Genomic DNA, 22,613 nt, shown 5'->3' with positions numbered 1-22,613 from the left:
AAACATGTTACAGATTAAATACACATCTGCCAAATCTGGCTGGTCATCGCATTATTTTAAATTAATTGACTCCAAAATGTAAACCCTAAATAATCACATCTACTGTTAAAGCTGAATCCTTTCTGTTGAATGTAAAATATTTTTATGATTTGATTAAAACAAGGCTTTTTTTGAATTCGCATTAAAGGCATTGAGGACTATCTTTTATTTCCGGGTGGATCATCTAAAAAAGTGGTCCTCCTAATTGTCATTTATTCTGGTGATATGTTTACGTAAGGCCATCCTATGTGTTCGTCCTGTTAGCTTTATTTATTTCTGTGCATGCGCACTTTCAGGCGTCTATCTGTAGTGAGCTACGGTTTCAGCCAGTCATTGAAGCTCACCTTTCTCACCGCGGTTCTTTGAAAATGACGGAGGGTCGTAAGAGAAAAAGTGTCTATGAAGTTTTTGAGAAGAAAAGAAAGGCCTCAGAAGAGGCAGATATATCCCAGAATGCTTTGCCCGGAGAGCTCTCCTCACAAAGCATTCTGGGATTTGCTGTCACAGCGACCCTCTCGAGGATAATACGAAAGGTGGTGCGGGCACCATGCAGTGGAGGAGTTGCGTGACCAACAGTGAGCAAAAAGCAGTGATCATCTGTCCGAACGGTAAGTTAACAGTTCGCTATAAAGTTTGCTATATAGTCCCCGCTCTATATATTGATTGAGGGATTTAGGGGTTATGGCGGAGGTTTGAGAACAGCCTCTTTTGAACAGATCGTGCACAAGGAGAAATGGGCCCGTGCATGCTCTCTCATGCGTATTTTTTTTAAGTGGAAAGGGCGGTCTTTTTAAAAAAATCACGAAAATCTTCCACAATCCCTTTAACGCCCATTTTAATAGACTTACACATATTGTTTTTTTTTTATGAATTTTTCTTCTATGTACTCTGGTGCTCCATGTGGCAAAAAATATCCCACATGGGAATCATTTTGCTGCATGTATCTCTAAATAGCCCTAACCTGTTGATCCCACCATTCAACAGATTATAACCCTGGACTGTTGAAAACACTAAATACACTGTAAGAATGTTATTACACCAGGTAAAATGCCAGGTTTCCCACATTTAGACCTTTAGCGGATAATTATAATGTCAAATTCATGTATTTTGACCAAAGAACAAAGACTATAATTACCCGTTACCATCAGCATTAACTTCCCCTAACTGGTGATTGTAACAATTTAAACTGGTTGCTCAAATGCAAACAAGGACCATGAGTCAAACTAATGAGCTGTTGCTCCTTGTTTGCATGTGAACAGCTAGTTTTGATAGTCACCATTAACTATGTAAAGGCACTTCTTACAAGGTTAAATTTACCTGTTACTCCTCAGGCTTCTCCAAGAAACTTATTCAGACTGAAGAGGTTGATTGGACAAAGAAGAACCCATCCAGATGAATTACTCAACGTTTATCTCACTGGATTACTGAGATGCATGGGGACAGTTAAAGCTATAGTTTGCAAAGAGGTTTCAAAGCAGAAAGAGGATCTGAAATTCCACAGTTAAGATAGTTTTCAGTATCTACAGGACATATAAGAACAGTGACCTTATTAAAACTGAACGTTTCTATAAAGCTGATGAAAAGACAGGGTGGAAACTGGTCACTAGGGGGCACCAGTTACTAACCAACTACTGCCAGTAACACTGAATGCAGCAGGTATATATGGTTACTACTAGCTGTGTTTTTCCATCTTACATTATCTTTGTAGTTGGACTTAGCAGTAAAGGTGAAAGTTAGAAGCCCTTTCTTTCTGCAGTTGGCCTTTTTCTTTCTGTTTTGATATGACTTGTTGTTAAATCTGTTCTTAGCATTTTATATTTAGTGAGTAGGTTATTTTAAATGGAAAAACTATCATAAAAATAGTTTGTTTTCCTGCCCCTTAAAGTCTGTATTTGAATATATTACGGACGGTTTCTTGACTAGTAACTGAGCTTTCATCTCAGCATGCCATGATCTTGTGACACAGAAAGAACACTATAGCAGCCAAAACATTCTCTCTTTTACTGTAAAGCTCCCTGTAAGAGGTGGAAATCCTCCAAATTTAAAGGAAACCTCAGTTTGATGACATCATTCAAGTAATGGGCACAGCAGAAGTACAGTAATGCAACCCTTTCACACAAAAATTGAAAACAAATTGGCTGCACTCATTTCTACCAAACGGCTTACTGGGGGTTTTGCGTTAATCAGGGAATCAGAGGCTGGTTCTAAATCCTCTGAAAAGTAGGAGTGGTGTCTGTTGTGATGTCACCTTGATACCAACAGCTCGTGTTCAGTGAGGCAGCATTTACAGAATTAAGACATATTGAACCTAAGTTGGCCCTGTAGTTAAATTAAAATACTGAATGTCTGGCACACCTCCTACACTTATTTCATTTTAGTATAGTGAGTTCAGAGGTCCTTCAGCTTCTAAATTAGGGTTTAAAAGTTCTATATCATACTTTTTTAATTCTTCCAATGTCATTTTTGGTTTTATGCATGACAAACTAATGCTTTTAGCAATTCAGCGTATATTTTTAATGAAATATATCCTTTTGTGCTAATTTTCCATCTTCTTGTGGGTGTTGTCCTATCATGACACCCCCCTAGAGAATCTGCAGCATATGGCATAATGCCACTTCTAGCAGTAGGCTCTTCTGTAGGAAGACTGACTCGGACATTAGCTAAAAACTGAACAATTGCTGTCACTTTGCAGATAAGCTGCTAAAAGCTCCACTTCATTTCAACTTTGAACTAAAATGATCGCGCTCTGCCTTATAAAACTCACTGATTGGAGAAAGTGGGTGTGGTGTTACTGGGTAGGCACGGCGTGGTCAAGGTAGATGCTTCTTGGCTGGTCATTTGCCCAGGACAGGGAGAGCCTGCTCAAAGCTTAAATAAAAAGTTGATGTTGCATGATATAACCCTTTAAAGACTGCCATCTACAGTTCCTCAGCTGCATAGCTACACCTCAACCCATCCCATAATGCCTAAAGCTATATGTGACCAGGTAGAAGGGATCAGAAAAAAAATAAATGTCTATCGTTCCCTCTACAGTACAAAATATCTCCCTTTGAATTTTGTCCTAGCCTGTAAATGGAAATAAATATACAGCTGAATAAATTGAGTTAATCAAAGTTGATCGCAGGAAATACTCACAGCCTCACTTATCATTAGCCTTCCTGTGTTTTACTCTGTAGGTTCCAGTCCAGAGGTGGCCAGGTTATTTTAAATTGCTGACCATACTCTTGATTATATTAAAAAGGATCGCCAATCTATTTTTTTTATTTAACACAGCTAATTTAGGTTTCTGTTGTTTTTTTTTTCTCAAACTTTTGTAATAGAAACAGACAACAGCCTAAAAGCTAATTATTTATACATAACCTTAAAAACGTTGAACCAGATAGCAGTTTTATCTTTTAGCATCCTTTAGCGTCCTTATAAAGACGCTAAAGGATGAAACGTATTCAATGCAGACCTTGTCTGCATTGAATACATTGAAGTACAGATCTGAAATGTCTGCATTTCAGATCTGTACTTCATACACACAGCAGATCGTGAGATAAAACTATGGGATCTTGACGTTATATCAATATCATATTATCTGCTCTTCTCATCCTTGCAGTTTCTTATGTTTACATGGTGCTTCAGGTACTGTTCTGTTTGCTTTTTGTCTTTTTCCATCAAGATACGTATCAGCGCTGACCACGCCGGCACGGCTGTCTCCTGTGGAGTTTCACTACCCCCCTCTGCCACCCCAGGTACCCACCTTCCAGATCACCTCACCCAACACAACCCACGCCCTCTCCCTTCCCCCTGCTGCTGCGGCTTACCACAGAGATGATGACCAACCATTGCTAAGATGCCCCGAAGTACGTAGGCAGACGTGGTGCAAGAAAAAGCTCCAGAGATCGATAATGTAGTCAAAGAGTTACTGAACTTTTGCCACTCGGCCTTTAATCCACACCTTTCTGTTTTCCAGATTTTCTACAGTGCTAAGCAAAAGTATTCATACGACTTCAACTCTTTCACATTTTTTTACGTGCCACCACAAACCTCCAAGTATTTTATCAGGGCTACAGTATATTTGATTCACCGACACCAAGGAGTTTATAATTTGGAAGTGGAAGAAAATTTCGAAATGTAAAAATATTGGTTTATTGGGAATTTTAATTCATTATTGCTGTAAGCAAAATACGCATTTAAAAATAGAAGAAAAAAGTGGTATCCAGGTTTGAAAAACTTCTTAATCAACATTTCTGAAATTTCTTGCTGTTTTTAAATATTCCAATATTTTATAATCCTTTATTTTTTTTATGTCTTTTAAATAACTCCTCAATGTGCAGCACTAAAGTTGTTGCTAACGTCCAGCAGACCAATAGAAATGCTTCTTTGCGTCTTTCTGCAGAGAAAAGTTCGCCCTCAAAGGTGAAGAGAATGTAATCTGTGAAATGCTATTTAAAAAAAGAGAATGAAATTCAGAAAACTCAATCTGAAAAATGTAAATCTGAAGAAATTATTTAACAAAATTAAAAGACCTAAAAAAATACAAAAAAAAGATAAAATGTCAAAAAGTGAACCTTTTTGAAAAAAAAACAAAAACTAAATGATTTAAAGTAATAGAGAGAAAGTTATAAATATAAGTTATTCGTAAAACTTATATTTGATTGAAAGGTTTCATTTCTGGATTGCACTTTTTTTTTATTTACAATTAAAACACATGTTCTTTGCTTTTAACAATAATGGAGTAAAAAACACTCCATAGTTTACATTCACTTTTGTAGCCCCATATGTATATATTAATATGTTAAAATAAAATCCCCAATTTTCTAATTAAGATTGACAAATGTTAATACCTTTTTATTTTCAAATAAACCTGCATTTTTTACTTATACATAAAACAAAAAAAAACGAATCCTGCAAACTGCCTTTTATTTTCTTCTCCAAGGCTCTTTCATTTGTAAATGAATTGAAATTACAAATAACATTTTACATCAAATTTTTAGAAGATCTCCAAGCAAAAAGTGATCAAAATAAAAATTTAAATGTCAGATTTGAAAATAAAGATTTGTGAACAGAAAGGCTTTTTCATTTTAAATTCATAGTTGCATTTTTATATATTCATTGATAAAATAAATAATTGATCAACCAAACAGCATATTCATTTTTTTTCTCTAAAACTGCTGATCTTGTTACTTAATACAAATTATTAAGACATTTTTACATGAAAAGTAATTTGCAAAGCTTCTTTTTTTTGACTGATACATAAAATTAAAAACATGTAATCCAGTTTGCATCTTAATGATCATCTCTATTTCTTATTTTGAAATTAATATATGATCGATGAACTAATGTTTAGCATTCATATTCAAAGATATGAAAAGTACCCAAAATACATTTTAAGATGTACAACCCAACAATTTTTGTTCATTTAAAAATGGATTAGTCTTGAGAGGACAATAAAGATGCAGTTTGGATTCTAGTTTTATTCATAGTGTTTTTAAAATGATAAATCATTTATTTTATTGATTTTAATTAGAACGTTGCAACACATTTGTCTCTAAACAGCAGCCTTCAATGGCTGCAAGGTCGATTAAAAATCTAAGCAGTTTGGCACCGATGCCATTTTTTGGCCCCGATACCCGATATCTGGCTCTCCAGTATCGGCAGATACTGATACCATCTGTTGGAAATTTATGTGTGTGTGTATAGATGAAGAACTGCATACTACTTGGATGTAAAATAATTGCCATCATGGCTTTGCTGCTGCCTACCTTTGTGAAGCAGGAAAAGACTAATACAAAGTGAATCCAGTAGAACTTTTTATTGCCTACCTGGAATGGGTGACAATAGTTCAATAACCTTTTGGCTCTCTAAATGGTATCGGTGCCCTATTTGTTGGTACTCGCCGATACCGATACCACCATTTTAATGCTGGATCGGGGCCCCGTCCGATACTGGTATCGTTATTGGTGCAACATTAATACTAAGTATTAAGAATTTTTTGCAAATGCTAGTGATTTTTTGCCATGGTGAGTTTTAGATATTTCAAAGAGTTTGTTGTTGTTTTGTTTCAGGATGGAAGTTTATACAGGCAGCCCCGACGACCTCGGCGACCCTACCTGACAGAGAGCACAGGAAGTCTACCGTCCAGTCCCTACCACCTCCCTGACGATGAAGCATATGAGACGACACAAGAGTACGCCTCCTCGCGTGAACCGATCAGGAGCCGGCGCCGCCCCCGACGCAACCGCCTCAACGGACACACGTCCCAGCGTTCGGCGGGCTTTCGGGACTACAGCTCTCAGAGCTTCAGCCAATCAGAGGACGAGGAGGAAGAGGATGAGGACGCTCACGGGGAGAGCACGCCTTTCCTAAGTATGCAGAACATGAACATGGACCTGCCGCTATCAAGCTCGGGTTACCGCTCCTCGTCCGGCGCAGACACACGGACTCACCGCGGGCTGAGTCGGCCAGGGACGCGCAGCAACGGGCAGAGCCGCGGCTCCCAGTCACAGCGCTCCAAGGCCGACAACATGCCCCTTTAAGACCGGACCTCCTGACGCCCTCCCATACACCCCCTGTCCCGCCCTGCCACGCCCCGCCACCTCACACACTTCCTCTCGTCCCTCACAGAACCAGTGGACTAGAGACCTGCACCTAGGAGAAATATTTTTATTTTGTATAACAGACAGATATTCTAAACAAATGAAATATTTATTTTCATTTCAGCAAAAATTGTCTACTAGCTAACAGCAAAGACTTTTTTTATAACGGGGGGATATTTATATGTAAAGTTTTTTGATTTACAGCATTATGAGAGATGAAAAAAGGAGAATTACGTGCCAATTTTTTCACAAGTTAGATAAATAGAATAATATTGTGGTGCCTTTTGCTGTATGCTGAAGTCGGAGGTCCCGTTGAGTTTTTGTAGCTTTTCTTATAAAGACTCCTCATTTTTATAGAGACCAACCCTCTTCCTTCCTATTGCTTCGGTTTGGTTTGTTCTTTTGATTTTTTTTTTTTATTTGCTCTGATTTGGGATCTTCCTCTTTTTGAACTGTGATCTGATTATGTCATCATGCAATATTGATTCCTTCTGTGTAAAAGGTGTCTGTTTACATGAGTTCGACCCATGCGATGGTACAGCCGGGTGTGTAGGTTAGATTCCTCTGATGAACACGCATCTGTCATTCACGTTCTTGTCTGCTGCCTGTCAGTCACTTTCTTGTAGTTTCTGTGGATAGAAGGGCGTTCAGGTGTTGTGGAGGGATGGCGATGTTTGTCATAGGTGTTCACGGTGCTGTCATTACATTCGTACGTATGTGTGTGTGTGTGTGTTTGAGATTTCATGAAGCCTGGTTAGGTGGCTGCACGGTACATCCACTGACGCGTCTGCCGGTTGCCACGCCGCCAGAAGCTCCACTGCACTGTAAACACCTCCCTCCGCGAACAGCCGCCGGTCAGGGAGCCTCCGACCCAAACTGAACTCGACCAGTCCAGTTGTTATCCAGCCTGACTCTGGCCTCCCGTGGACTGCCTGGCCCCGCCCGTTTCCTATGCCAGCAGCTTAGAGCCGCACTGTGTCTCAGGACTTCCCCATCGCATCACAGCCGAATGACTCGCAGCAGACCGAGCCCGTCATCGCAGTCTCAGATCAGTCCACAGGGCCAGATCCATATCTCTCCCACCGCACTCACTTGTTTTGTTTAAAAAAAATAAAAGAAGAAAATACAAAACAAATGGCTAGAAGCTGAAGATTCAATTAGAATTGGAAACCACTTAACTTTCTTCTTTAGATTTAAAAAGTTGTATGTTAGTAGGAGAGCATGTTTGTAGATGTGTGTTGTTCGATAACTTGGAATAAAGTTGGAAATGACCTTTGGGCCTTGCTAGAAGTTCTACCTGATGCCAACCCCTCCTTAAGAAGAGACCACTCCTCTGGGTACTCCTTGGAGTTAAACCTTTAAAATTGAATAAAATCAATGTTTCCTTGGCAAATTCAATTCAAAAAGTGAAACTCATATAAAAATCACCCTTAATCAAGTATTTATTTATTCAGTGTTGATGGTTGCCACACTACTTTTGATTTCTCTGGAAAATTTCGATATCACAGAAGACCAAACTAAAAACACATTTAGTTCAAACCCTGCTACCGGTTGTTGTTGCTTCCTATCTCTCTGTGTGTTCGCAAGCAGGTTGGAAATTCTGTTAGGTTTGTTTAAACAGGAGAAATGGTGAATAATCTGAGACATTTCCTTCCTTTGAAGAAGTTATTTTGATTGGTTTATTCACTTCTGCCCAGAATAGTTTCTCTGGGATCAAGGGTGTGGAATCCATTCTGTTTTGTTAGAGCATCTCCTTTGCTTTTTCTTTTTCATATTTTGAGATCAAACAGACATCTAGGATTTATTGTTCTGTATGTTGACACTGGTTAAGTTATTAGAATGTCGTAGGCTTTCAGTACAAAGCTTCTCGAACGTCATTATTGTGACATTTGTGTAGTTTCCATTCACACCAAATGCAAACAACGAAACATTTTCCCTTTGTTTGCGTACTTTTGGTCACTTTGTACATAGCAAAGATGGGGGATCTGGAGTCATCAAGTCATCTCTGTGTCATGCATTTGTTCTGCCAGGCCACTGAACCAGGTGAGTCCAATCTGCACAGGTGAAACCCGATTGGACTCGCCTGGTTCAGTGGCTGGGCAGAACAAATACATGACATAGAGATGACTTGTTGACTCCAGATCCCCATCTCTGGCACGCAGTGGTGAAAAATTGCCAAAATCTCTCCACCGTTTCATCAAATAGGAGAATTGGATAGAATCTTGAATCCTCGTCTGTTCAATTGAAATGGGTGGACCTCAATTTTACCCAACAATGGCGTTGGGTCCACCAGATCCAGAACTGGGGTTGGATGATCGCTTCTAGCAGTACGGACCCAGTATCCATCCATCATTTTCAAACACGCTTATCCCAAGTGGGGTCATGGGGGGTGCTGGTGCCTATCTCCAGCTGTTAATGGGCGAGAGGCAGGGTACACCCTGGACAGGCCGCCAGTGGACCCAGTATCATTACCTGTTTATTTTGTGATTTCTGTGCTGACATCCCTAGGTTCTGCTCCCAGTTCTGCCACTACTACCACCTGCTCTGGGATATGTGGCTGGATGATCACTTCCAGGGGTCAGCCATTTGTTCCCAGTGTCTGGAGTTGATGTGCCACAGCAAGGTGATGGATCAACCACTTTGATTCCACTGCCCTCTATCACCCTACATTACAAACACATCCAGTTGCTGTCTGGTAAACATGAATAGAGAGAAAAGTCAAATTTTTTTAACACCAGAGATTCTGCTTTGCTCTATCCACTTCACTCTATCGCTGCGTCCACCTCACCTACCTCAAATTCCCCAATTTGCGACGTCCCCAATGCTCTAAATGCATGCCTCACATTACCGACTGTTCATTCACTCCTGAAATAGCCTTTTCATACAGATAACATATAAATAATTTGGTCCACTTGTCGCATCGGCATTTGGTGTGAATGCACCTTTATAGTGGTACACAAGTATACCTGCAGAGAGACAAGAATCTAAGGTTAAGGTGTTGATCTTCAAAAACCTGACTGAACGTAGAAATGACCAACTGGATTTTATGTTATTATAATAGCGCAAACCACCCAAAAATTCATCATGTAATCAAAGGCCAAAGAAATTCACCGTAGCCTGACTTAACTGGTGATTGAATTGTAGCAACTGCTGAGGTGGGGCTTGCTGACAAAAGGGAGGCTGTCGTACTCAGCCGCCTCCGGGCCTGCTGACCACCATCAGTTGGCAACGCGGGTGAAGTGCCTTAACCAAGGCATTGACACTGGAAGCCGGGGCTGGAGCTTGAACGACAACCCTTTGGTTGCAGGTGAAACTCCTGTCTCTGCACTTCCCTGATGGAGAAGAAAAAATATGGCTAAAGAGAAATGCAGAAATGATATTTAGAGGACTCAAGAATGAATGCTGGACATAATGCTACAAGAGGCACCATACTAACGTATTCAAGACATGGGCAATAGGGTTTGAAGTCCTTCTGTTAGCCCACATCTGAACCCAGGAGTCATACCTGGGCTGAAGAAAAAGAGCTGGACTGTCATTATGTGGTCCAAAGTTCTCATTTCAGAAGAAAGTAAATTTTCACTTGGAAATCAATGACGCCATCTGAATACCTTTAAACAGTAAAGGCATTAGAGCCATGGCAGAAGTGAGTTTGCTGTTACCATAATTAATGCACTACAAATAGTGCTGGAGGTTAGGAAGGCGCTAGGACCAGGAAGCAGGAATGCTTACTAGCACCAATTTGTAGCATAGGGACCTCCTGAACTCCCTCACCACAAAACTCACAAAAGTCCATTATTTCTTCACAAGTACTCTATGTGACCAATGACAATGTACACACCTTCATCATTCATGTCTGTCTCCTAATGACGTTCGTAAGGCTCAAAGCTGGCTGGATTCAACACGGCAGTCCTTTTCTACTCCAGTAAGGGTTCTTACTGTTGGCTCTGTGAAAGATGAAGGGACAGGAGCTAGGAACCGGAGGTAGGAACTGCATTTTGAGGTATTCGGATTGAGCCAATGTTTCAGACTCATATCTGCCTGAAGTCATGTGTAAATTTTCCAGAGTCAGTGAGGATTTAAAGCACCACTTCATCGGTTGGTGTTGGTAAAGTAGGTATTATCAACTGTTGAGTCAAAGATGGTGAGCCGCTGATGTTCATTGTGTTTTATTAAGCCCAGTCAGAATGGACTGTCTACCATTTTCATCCTTTTTCCGCAGGACTTGAATCTGCCAATACTTTCTACAGTAGCAACAACTGCTGTAAGGCATTGTGGTTGTATTTGACCAGACTTAAAACCCACATAATCTGAACCCCATATAGAATATGTGGAGCATTATCAAAGAGAAAGACAATAGAAGCCAGAGAACTGAAAGTTTTAATGAAAGCTATCTGGGCTTTTATTACTCCTCAGCAGAGCCAGCCGATGATCACATCTATGCCTCTCCAGTCTCCATCCTGATGTGGCAGTTCACCAAAACACAAGTCCATTTTAAGCACTGAACACATATATAGTGCAGCAGGTGTTTTCAGATTGATGAATTGAACACCATTCTCATTGGTCTTTTGTCAAATTACAACTTTCTGGGAAATTGAAACAGCAGTTAAAAGACAGAGAGGAATGTTTGCACTGCAGCTCCCTCTCTGATGAACCCACCTGAGTTTCACTGTTTGAATTAAACTACTGTCAATGACCCCCGAATGATTTGGATCTTTTAAAAACTTCCCCGTGTTTGGTTGCACTCGTGACGGCACAGCTCGGTCATGGATTAGGAAGCCACAGGGCAAATTTTCGGTGGCGTTGTGTTAAAATCCAGGTTATTGCGTCCTCAGCAGAGACACTTAGAATCGCCTGAGCTTCTTTTGCTTCCTCATAGGGACTGACTGGTCCGTCTCTGTGTTTCTCCATCTGCCACGTCGCCTTCATGTCTTCCTCTCACCCTCTTAGGACCTTCCGAGGCAACCAGACGAGAAATTTAAACCCTCATCTGGAGTACAACGAGCAGCACACTCACATTAGGCTGATCAGAACTCTTCCACCTGAGACCCCTGGAGACTCCGAGGAAAATGTCACTGTGTCAGACAGAACTCTTTTCCCTATTTAATTTTGTTTTGATGTCGTTTTTTTTCTTCCATAGACAATGCATGGATCAGAGATATAGAGAGTTTCTTTAAAAAAGGTGACAAATCCCTCCGAATCCCAGTTGAGATGTATTATTTGGACACTTTCCCCAAAGTTCTGCCTAGTTCCTTCATACTGTCACTGTAATCAATCTGGGATTTACAATGTGGAAAATCTGCAAATGAGGATAGTGTGTTTCTAGAGCTAGTCGAATTGTTTGACAAACCCCACCCTGTTTCTCCTCACCCCACGCTCCCCTCCCACCTAATACATACACACGTAAATGTCACTCATGCACACACTGGCACACACTCAAACTTTGATACCCACACACACACTCAGACACATTACCCTTTAATGTTTGTTTGTCAAGCAGTTTGTCTTTTTTACCTGCCAACTCCCTCTCTTCTCCCTCCTCCTCCAACTCCAGCTCCCCTTTTCTCCCCCCTGCCTCTCAAACCCCCTGCATGTCCTAGTGGTACTGGTAGTTGGGTGCATGGAAAAAGCAGCAAGCAAATTGTTTTTCTCCACTCAGTAAAAAAAAAGAAATATTAACGATAAATGAGTAAAAAAAAAAGTGTCATTATTTTAAACATCCAGCAATAAATCCCCTTTCTCTTCATGTCCATCATTCTTGGAATATGCTTGGACATTTTTTGCAAGTTTTATTAAAAACATACTACTTGTAAAAGAAGAAAATCCAAAACCACCCCTTCATATGGAAAATAAAACTTTATTCCTACATATTTGAAAAAGTCCTGTCATCTTTGCAAAATAAAAAAAGAAGGGAAATGTCATGCAAAATGTCAAAATAGGGTTGCAGTTTTACCTTTCAACACTAGAGGGCAGCGCTACCTTAAGTTAAATCTGAATTATGACGAACTGAATGGTGGTTTATTTCATTATTTACTGGTTTATTTGGTTATCTACTGTGGTTTCTCTGTATATTTCTTAGAATTAAACATTTTAAGAACAGCTTCAAAGCCAGAAAAAGCATAAAATGTTCAGCCATTCAAGAGGAATTAGATGTAAATTTAATGTAAAAAGTATTAATGCCTCATTAAAGGTGTTTTCTTTCAGCCAATAAGTTTGTTTCTGATAATGGTACAGAAATTAAAAAATATATATTAAGACAATTCACAAGGTTTATCTTTTAAAAATATATATATTTTGACAACTGGATAACAAAGTTAGGAATACTCTTGTGAATACAGCAAAAAGTACTTTTTTTTTTTCATTTTCATTAGTGAATTTCTTTTTTGTCTTTTCATTTATATTTTCATTATCTCTGAAATATCTCCGATGATGGGCTACAAGTTTTGGGTTGGAAGGTCTCTTTGCCATCACCCTAATCGTTTGCTGTTTTCACAGTTCCTGTTTCAAACTCCACTCCAGGCTCCAGATTGGCCTCCAAAATGTCTGTCTTACTTCAGAAGGTCCAATAAGATTATTCCTGAACCTAAATCAGCCAGCTTTACAAATTAATTAAAAGGCGACACTGTGGAGGCAGTAGGTTTATTGGAGCCTATCTCATCCCTCAGGGTGTTTTCTTGTACCTGGTACTAAGATGTTAGCTGCATATGGTTTAAGTCCTGTAATGTGAAGTTGCCACCCTGCGGAGGAAGCTCATTTCAGCCGCTTGTATCCGGGATCTCGTTTTTTCGGTCATGACCCAGATTTCATGACCATAGGGGAGGGTAGGAACGTAGACCGACCGGTAAATTTAGAGCTTTGACTTTTCGCTCAGCTCTCTCTTCACCACGACAGACCGGTGCAGCGTCCGCATTATTGCAGCAGCCGCACCGATCCGTCTATCGATCTCCCGCTCCAGTCTTCCCTCACTCGTGAACAGGACCTTAAGATACTTGAACTCCTCCACTTGAGGCAGGGACTCTCCTCCAACCTGAAGAGGACAAGCCACCTTTTTCCGGCTAAAAATTCAACTACAAAATTTTCTTTAACTGAGACTCCTGTTTATTTAGATAGATAGATAGATAGATAGATAGATAGATAGATAGATAGATAGATAGATAGATAGATAGATAGATAGATAGATAGATAGATAGATAGATAGATAGATAGATAGATAGATAGATAGATAGATAGATAGATGCAAACTTCCTTGTTGAATGAACAAATTTTTTTTGAAGCCAGTTTAACTGGTCTAATTCCCAATAAAGTTGGATGACAGGACAGTTAGCAACAATACAGGAAGTCTGTGGGGATTCCTCCGTCTCTTCTTTTACTATAAAAAAAAGAAAAACATTTGTACACAAATTTAAAGACAATTTCTCTACATGATTATTTTATAATACAAAATGAAGAAAAACACTACTGTCTGGATTGAAATTTTGACAGTTGGAAACCTGAAGTATTATTAAAATATCATAATATTATATAAGATACCATAATTGTAAGTAGATAGATAGATAGATAGATAGATAGATAGATAGATAGATAGATAGATAGATAGATAGATAGATAGATAGATAGATACAAACTTCCTTGTTGAATGAACATCATTTTGTTAAGAGCTTCCTGAAGCGTGAACCACTGTAGTCATCTGCTATTTAAATTAATTAAAAACCTTCCTTCCTGGAGAAGCTTCCTGGAGAGGTTGAAACGTCTTCAAATCTTGAAAACCAAGACCAGTGGATATTTTTTGAATTTTTACGGAATTAAAAACCTGTTAATCTTGTTTTGTAGTAAAGTAAAAATCTACTTTATGAAAAACCCAGCTGCTAAAAAGTATGGTGCCCCAGATGGGTCAACCAAATCCAGAAGTCTGAGCAGAAGTTGAAATAAAAGAGAATCCAGTAAGACCTTTTAGACAAAGACTCTAAATCAGAGGTTAATAGTTTATTATGAAGCACCGACCTTTGTGGATCAGACCTGTTTATACACCACATTCCAAACCTGCTGGATAAACTAATCTAGGAGAAGTTGGACACAAGTCCAGACCTCAGATCCATTGTGCTCCACAGACGCTCCTGAAGAATTGGTGGTGTTCCAGTATGAGTTAATTGTTCACAGTTTGGGAATCCAGAAGGTGAAAACAAGAAAAAAGAAAGTGTCCAGGTTCACACACATATAGAAGTAAAGTGTTCAGCAGAAAGCATGTATGAAGATCCTGCAGGAGGCTTCAGATTGTGGTTATGGAGACCTTCCATTTAGCACTTTTAATGCCACCTGAGTGAATCCAGACAAAGCCTGGCTCAGAGCAACAGGCAAACAGCTCTCTCTTTCCCACTTCTCAGCTGCTCTTGTTCTGGATTTTTCCGTTGGCTCTCTGGCTTTGTTGCTTCAAGTGTCGCAACAAAACTGTCAGGATTCTTGGACAAACATTCAATACACAAGTATTTCCAGGTTGCTGTTTAAGCGACTGACTGCATGGCTTTGGTGGGATTTTAGCTCTATGCTGACAGGAAAAGCCTCGTTTCACGGCTCGACAGCAACTTTTTCCGTTTCTAGTTTCTATAGGAGGAATGAAGACAATGAGGAGGTGCTACACGGGTTCTGGATGAACACCTCCCAGGGTCTGACTGTGATGTCAGACTACTTTCACTGTAGCTGAGCTGATGTTTCTGTTATTATGTTCTTTGGGCTGTAATGAAATAACCTCATAACAAGGAAATAAATGAAAAAAATGTGAACTATAGAAATCAAACAGTTGCTGGGAGATAAAGCGTTTTTAGACATGATATTTGCATGTAGATTATAGACAAGATGACAGCTGTGACTGTCCTGCCTCCTGCTAGTTGGTGCTTCTATCCTGCAGCTCATCATTGGTGAAGGTAAAACGCAGCATTTCTTGTTCTGTGGTTTCTATCTGCTAGTGGGTGTTTCCATCCCCATTCTCATGCATTTCCATTCATCCAAAGCAGTCTGTCAGTGTTCAGCTCCACCTTCCACACTCTCTGCAGCACACCTTGGCCTCAGGACAGATAGAGGATAAACTCTCCTGTCTGAAGCACCTGGAGCTCCAGCTTCAGCCATCGGTTAAGTTTTCAGTCAATAAGGAGGGCTCCATCTGAAGCAGGTGAGGAAACTGATCACTCCTTTTCCTTCACAGCTGGAGACATTGCTGATCTCAGCTCGTCTGAGTGACAGATTATTTCTATCAGTAGTTCGAAATAACACATTGTGAGCTTCCCTCACAAAAAGGTTTTAGATTTTCTTTTGATGAGTGCAATATTTTTTTTATTTGAATCATTTTTCAGCATTTTTTTCAATCTAAGGCTTTATTGATCCCAAAGGGAAATTAAACCCTCAGCATTTAGAAAAGATTAAAAAAATAACGACAACTATGATTTATTTAGATTTTAATACAATTTTATATACAAAACCTGTGACAGACTACCTCATTTACACTGAAGTAAAGCATCTGGTTAAAGCAAATTAATAATGGCAACAATTTTACATTTTTCAGGAACAGTTCAGTTATAAGTTATTTAAATTAATTTATTGTTTTTTGTGATCAGTTCATTTTCAGGCTCAAAATTCAACCCTTAAAAAAACAAAAATGTCTTTAACTAAGACTCCTGTTTATTTAGATAGATAGATAGATAGATAGATAGATAGATAGATAGATAGATAGATAGATAGATAGATAGATAGATAGATAGATAGATTTTTGTCAAAAGCTTCCTACAGCGTGAACCACTGTAGTCATTTGTTATTTAAATGAATAAAAAACTATAATTCTTGTTTTGCAAGTAAAATTTATTTTCTGAAAAACCTAGCTGCTAAAAAGTATGGTGCCCCAGAAGGGTCAACCAAATCCAGAAGTCACAGCAGAAGTTGAACTAAAACAGAAGCCAGTAAGACCTTTTAGAAAAAGACTCTAAATCAGAGGTTAATAGTTTATTATGGAGACACCTTAAATTATTTGATTTTATTTTTGGTTGTTGCAGCAAAATGTTTAACTCAATCCACAGTCACATTATTCATCAAATTATTCCTTTTAAGGTATCTCGAATATATAGAATATAGCTCTTACTGCACCCTGCTCTGCTGCAAACTTCTCTGCTTTCTACTGCCTTGTTATTTATCAGTCTCTACGCGTAGTTAGAGTGGCGTAACCGTCTGATGCAGAGGCTCTGTCTGAAAGATCTAACTAGCTTCTGCTCTAGTACAACTAAATGTTGTTTCATTTTTGTTGAACCCCCCCCCCCCCGGCCATCATTAAAAATAACTAAAAGCTCTATGAAAAATAACACTTTACTTTAAGTATTGATATCCAGTAATCTAATAACAGTAAAGGAATGCATCCAAACTGAACGGCTAGACAAGTAGAGCATTTATTAGAGAAGCAGCCAGAGACTCTGGTTGAGCTGCAGGGATCCACAGCTCTGGTGGAGGAATCTGTTAACAGACTTCTGTTCATCTTTATTATCATGATGCCTCCTAAGTCGACCGAAACATGGAGCAGCTATTGGCTCCAAAGAGTTGAGTAATCTAGGATTTCTCCAAACTAAAACACCTTCTTCTGAATTTTCAGCTGGATGGCACGTCGCTGCTGTCGCCTGAAAAACATCTTGATCTGCATGTGTACACCATGCTGCTGCCTGACCTTCCTCTACATCTATGCTGCCTTAACGATTTCTCTACAAATGAACTCCATGTTGCCCAAAGTTTCCTCCAAGGTGGCAAGCCCTCATTTTATAGCTTTGGGTTCTTTCAGAAATTACACGGGCCCCTCTGTCCCTAAAACGTTCTGGGAAAACCATCAGGAAAGTGACGCCTTATGGAACCAGCTCCAACGGAGCATTGACCACCTTTTCAACCCCCTCCTGCACCCTGAGAAATCCAACACATTGCTAGAACGAAGCAGCTTGGATGAGTCCTTGCTTCAGCAAAGCTACAACGAGGTTACTGCTATGGACCGCGTGATGGACACTTTTGAGAAGCTACCAAAGCAGATTAGAGAATTTGCAAGATACATGCAAAGGAGGGACTATCCTGTTCTCCTTCATCCAGATGGAGAGTGTGGAGCTCAATCGAAGCAGGAGAAGGAGCCCCCTCTGATTCTTTTTGCAATCAAGTCAACAGTCCTAAACTTTAAGAACCGACATGCCATCCGACAGACCTGGGGCCGCATCGGATGGGTGGAGGGATGGAGGATTAACGGCAGTGAGGGAGAAGTAGGTGGAGCGTGCATCCGCAGGGTGTTCTTGTTTGGCAGGGAAACCCCAGAGGAGCTGGGTATGGACGTCTCCCATTTACTAAGAGCAGAAAGTAAACGCCATGGAGACATTCTGCAGTGGGACTTCCATGACACATTTTTCAACCTGACTCTGAAGGACGTGCTTTTCTGGAGCTGGTTCTCTCACCGCTGCACTCAGCCTCTCTTTGTTTTCAAAGGGGACGACGACGTCTTCGTCAACACCCCGAAGCTCATCACCTTCCTCAAGCATCAGCTGAAGCAGCATCAAACCCGCGGCACCATGGATGAATTCATGGTTGGGGACGTCATAGGGTCTGCTACACCCAATCGAGTGAAGCGATCCAAGTATTTCATCCCAGAAGGCTTCTACAGGGGGCGCTATCCCGTATATGCAGGTGGAGGAGGGGTGGTGTACTCTGGGGGGCTGGCTCGACGCCTGCACAACATATCTAAAACAATCCACCTTTTCCCCATCGATGACGTCTATGTGGGAATGTGCATGATTCGCCTCAATGCCCATCCAGTCCACCACCCTGCCTTCCTCACCTTTGACTTCACTGAGAAGGGAGAGGCAGAGCCGTGTTCTTACCACAGCATCCTTCTGGTCCACAAGCGAAGCCCCACAGAGTTAGTGGAGCTTTGGGCCGACATTAGGAACACGAGGGAACAATGTCAGGATGTGCCTCTGAGGGCCGACAAGAGGAAAACATTGAAAACCACACCACCACCGAGTGCTTAGACGTAGCCCCGGACTCTACCTGTTAAAGCAAACTGAAAAATAAAAAGTTATGTTGAGTCTTCAGAACTCAAAGAACTACGATCCTCTTTAGTCATGGAGAAATAAAACCGTTCAATATGTGCCACTGATGCAACACAACAGTGTTTTACACATGAAGTATTGTTAATGCATTTCACTGCTAAATCTGATGAACACCTTCAGTCTCTGTTGGGAGTTCCAGCTGATGTGTGAGGACTGTTGGCTTCCTTACAAAACAGAATGTACATCTGTTTATCTAGATCTAATGACTCTGATTCTCTTTAATTGAAAAGTGTTTTAGTTCATTGCTGTCCGCACTTTGAAAACTGTCCTTTATGGTATTAAAGTCACTCTAGGCATTCCTCTGACAGCCATAGTTACTGTGAATTAAATGAAAATATGAAATCAGGTTAATGAGCCAATTGATCTCTGTGTTGAATCATATTTTGAACTCATGGGGAGGTAATGGATCAGTTTCAAATAAAATGTATTTTCTAAACATTTCAGTTTGAAGTCATGATAATACAACGAGTATCTATCTATCTATCTATCTATCTATCTATCTATCTATCTATCTATCTATCTATCTATCTATCTATCTATCTATCTATCTATCTATCTATCTATCTATCTATCTATCTATCTATCTATCTATCTATCTATCTATCTATCTATCTATCTAGTTATGATATTTTAATATTACTTTAGGTTTCCAGCTGTCAAAACTTCAATCCAGACAGTAGGTTTTTTACCTTCACTTTTATTATATAATATCGTTATGTAGGAAATTGTGTGTTTAAATTTGTGTCCAAATATTTTTCTTTGTTTTGTATAGGAAAAAGAAAAGAAGACACGGGGGAATCCCCACAGACTTCCTGTATTGTTGCTAACTGTCCTGTCAGTCAACTTTATAGGGAATTAGACGAGTTAAACTGGTCCGTTAAGCCCGGGTTGCCACTGCCTCATTCAGAGCTGAGTTTCAGAAAATAACAAGAGTTAGACTTTAGTCTTTTGATGCTTTCGGCCTGAAAAAAATTTACTTTTTTTAACATCCGTTTATACCTCAACACCGATGTCCTCACTTCGATGCCAGCTGCACCAACAGCTTTATTGCCTCCAGTTAATTTTAATTAACCTGAAATATTAGTAATGAAACAAGAACTTGGTCAATTTGACAACAGTGGCGATACAGGACATTTTCACAGGGGTGTCAGGCAGGGAACAATGTGAACTGAGGCATGGCCCAACAGTAATGGGCACCAACTCCAGTTCAGAGTCAACCTATATTTATCACAATAAACCTACATCTATATTTTCCAAATAAATCACTGAAGATGGAGCAGATTTTTATAAGGCCCTTAATAATAAGGCTACTAATAAATCTGCTCTGTTTAAATTCATTTATGGTTCTACATAATATATTAAATTGGTTGAACAGTTGATCTTTATTTTTAATTACATAGAAAAACCCTGAGCAAAACCCCTGGGCTGCTCAGTGGTGCAGTGGATAGCACTGCCACCTTGCAACAAGAAGCTTTCTGCATGGAGTTTGCATGTTCTCCCTGGGCATGCATGGATTCTCTCCAGGTACTCTGGCTTCTTACTCTGGCTCTCCACATTCAAAAAAATTTGACCTTTAGATACATTGGCTTCTCTAAATTCTCCTTAGGTGTGAGTGTGTGGTTGTTTGTCCTGTTTGTCTCTGTGTTGGCCTCTGATAGACAGGCAACCTGTCCAGGGCCATGAGACAACTGGAGATAGGCTAACTCCCTAGGGATGAGCATGTATGAAAATGGATACATATATAGTCCTCTTTGATTATATCATGGTAAAAGAAAATTGCTGTATTTAATAATTTTTGGTTAATATGCTAACTTTAAAGGGGTCGTAGAATGGGATATTTGGGGTATTACTATAGGGTATTTGGTGCTGGTCCTTAAGGTCTCTGAATAGGGTTTGGAACATTGGTTGGGCTGAAAATGGCATATTTGTTGTTCTATGAGCCTTAATGCAGCCTGGTTAAAAGCCCTAGAATGAAACGACAGGTTTTCTTCCTTTTATGGTATGCTGATGAATATTTAGATGAGCTGTGCGCTGATTGGTTGGTTTACAACGAGTGAAGCTGCTGAGCAACGCAACATCATAGCAACAAGCACTCACTCACTGAAACATTGAAATTGTTGATATGGTAGGGTGACCAGATGTCCTCTTTTTCCCGGACATGTCCTACTTTTCATACCCAAAAAAAATGTCCGCCTGGTTCCGTTCCCCCTGTCCACCAGGGTTCCTAGACAAGCCCCGCAGCTGACAGCTTGGTTCGAATGCCCGGGCCAGTCAGCGGCTGCTTTGTAATTCTTGTAGAAGTAAACCCAACTGTGGGGTAAGCAGCTGAACTTGTGTCTTACTTTCACCTTTATTCATGTTCTTGGGCCAGTGAACCAGTAGCCTCGTGAGACCATCCTGATCTCGCGAGCTTTCAAGGTTTCACTCGCAGATCAGTCTGGCTACTTCCCGTTAAAGAAAATTTGGAGCCGTTCACCAAACGAATGTCCAATCAGCGTTGGCTTTGAGGCGGGTTGAGGTGTGACGCAACGAGAAGTGCAACAGTTCAGTCTAAAGAACATGGCGGCTTCAGCCGATGAAACTAGCGTTAGCATGGCTATCGAGCAAGTTTTATCGGAATTACAGAGTATTTCTTCACTGAAAGAAGAGCAAAACACTGCTCAGGAGGCTTTTCTCAGAGGAAAAGATGTTTTTGCTCTTCTCCCGACTGGTTTCGGCAAGAGTTTGATCTATCAAATGGCTCCTCTTCATCGTCGCTGTGTTACGTCATATGCTTCGTTGATCTGATTGGTTTATTTGGCCCGTCTATCACCAACATAGGCCAATCAGCTAACCAGTATTTTCGCCCCTTCCCAAAATTACTTCTACGGAAGGTTTCCAGATGGATATGCGGAGCAAATCCATCTGGCGGAGTCAGGTTACCAACAGGGACCAGTGCCCCTGTAGAACTTGTTGCTGTTTTGGCCCTTCTGCTGAAAACACACACAGATTTTTAGATGGATTAAGATGATTTATGTTTAAAATAGGAAAAATCTCTATAACCTCTTCTTTAGGTGCATATTAACTAAGTATCACTTTTCAGAAGCAGAACTTCTAATTCCTTTGGCCGATCAGCCTATTTATATTTTTATCTCAAATTAAGGGCAAATAACTTTTAACTTTTTTTTATATGATTTTTTATCTGAAATCAATTTCTGTTGTTGATATGTGATGAAAGAAGAGACATCTACTGATTTGCACCTTGGATGAATTTTTAGGAAAATTTACTTTGATAATTATGTAGAAATTACTGTCAGCTTTAGCTGTCCTAGGAAAAGACAGTAGGCCTACAGGAAAGGAGGTATGAGAGAGGGGGAGAGACACGCGGCAAAGGACTTAGTCCTGTCGAGGACTAAGTCCTCCATACATGGGTCGTGTGCGCTAACCGTTGCGCCACCAAAGGATCCCAGCTTTTGTCTGTTACATCAGAAGTCTGCAACCTGGGCTTTGTGGCTCATTTATAATACTAAACACTCTTCCCCTAGGTTTTGTGTGTTTGTGTTGTTCTTTTGTTTGGTCCACTAAGGAAGACACAAACACACTGAGGTGTTGTGTTGTGACACTCACCTTTGGTCATAATTTACTTTATAAAGTCAAATAAAACAAAAATATAACCAGCCTAGTTGGTACAGCTGACATGCTATATTTATTAGCGGTCTTCGAAATAAATCAGTTCTCTTAAATGTCACGATATTTGATTAGGTGACAGTTGTATCAATTTAAAATACCAATATTACGATATTTCATTAGACAATACTAAAATCCTGCTGAATAAATTTTTATAGGCAATCATCTATATTTTGTCTCAACTTTATATAACAGTTCAACCTCCAGCTGCTAGTTG

At 40.0% G+C, this 22,613-nt stretch overlaps 2 protein-coding genes across 7 annotated transcripts in view; both read left to right on the top strand.

Annotated features, from left to right (window-relative positions):
* Positions 1-7,768, top strand: part of nrg2b (neuregulin 2b) — a 121,337-nt gene extending 113,569 nt beyond the window's left edge. For 5 of the 6 annotated variants that reach the window (XM_038277629.1, XM_038277628.1, XM_038277626.1 and 2 more), the window contains 2 exons: positions 3,704-3,887; positions 6,093-7,768. In XM_038277629.1, the coding sequence (XP_038133557.1) occupies positions 3,704-3,887; positions 6,093-6,563 (655 nt within the window). In that variant the 3' untranslated portion in view covers positions 6,564-7,768. The remainder of the gene's footprint in view (positions 1-3,703; positions 3,888-6,092) is intronic. The other variant, XM_038277627.1, reaches the window with a different exon arrangement.
* Positions 7,769-15,598: 7,830 nt separating this feature from the next.
* On the top strand, positions 15,599-18,846 carry LOC119778428 (N-acetyllactosaminide beta-1,3-N-acetylglucosaminyltransferase 2). Its single transcript, XM_038277649.1, has 2 exons — positions 15,599-15,783; positions 17,245-18,846. The coding sequence occupies exon 2, from the start codon at positions 17,249-17,251 to the stop codon at positions 18,647-18,649; it is 1,401 nt and encodes a 466-aa protein (XP_038133577.1). The 5' UTR covers positions 15,599-15,783; positions 17,245-17,248; the 3' UTR covers positions 18,650-18,846.
* Positions 18,847-22,613: the final 3,767 nt, after the last annotated feature.

Source organism: Cyprinodon tularosa, unplaced genomic scaffold, assembly GCF_016077235.1.
Source record: "Cyprinodon tularosa strain WSP-4 unplaced genomic scaffold, ASM1607723v1 ctg133, whole genome shotgun sequence".
NCBI classification, from domain to species: Eukaryota; Metazoa; Chordata; class Actinopteri; order Cyprinodontiformes; family Cyprinodontidae; genus Cyprinodon; species Cyprinodon tularosa.
Note: the sequence above shows the minus strand (reverse complement) of the source record. Positions and strands in the feature narration are given on the sequence as shown.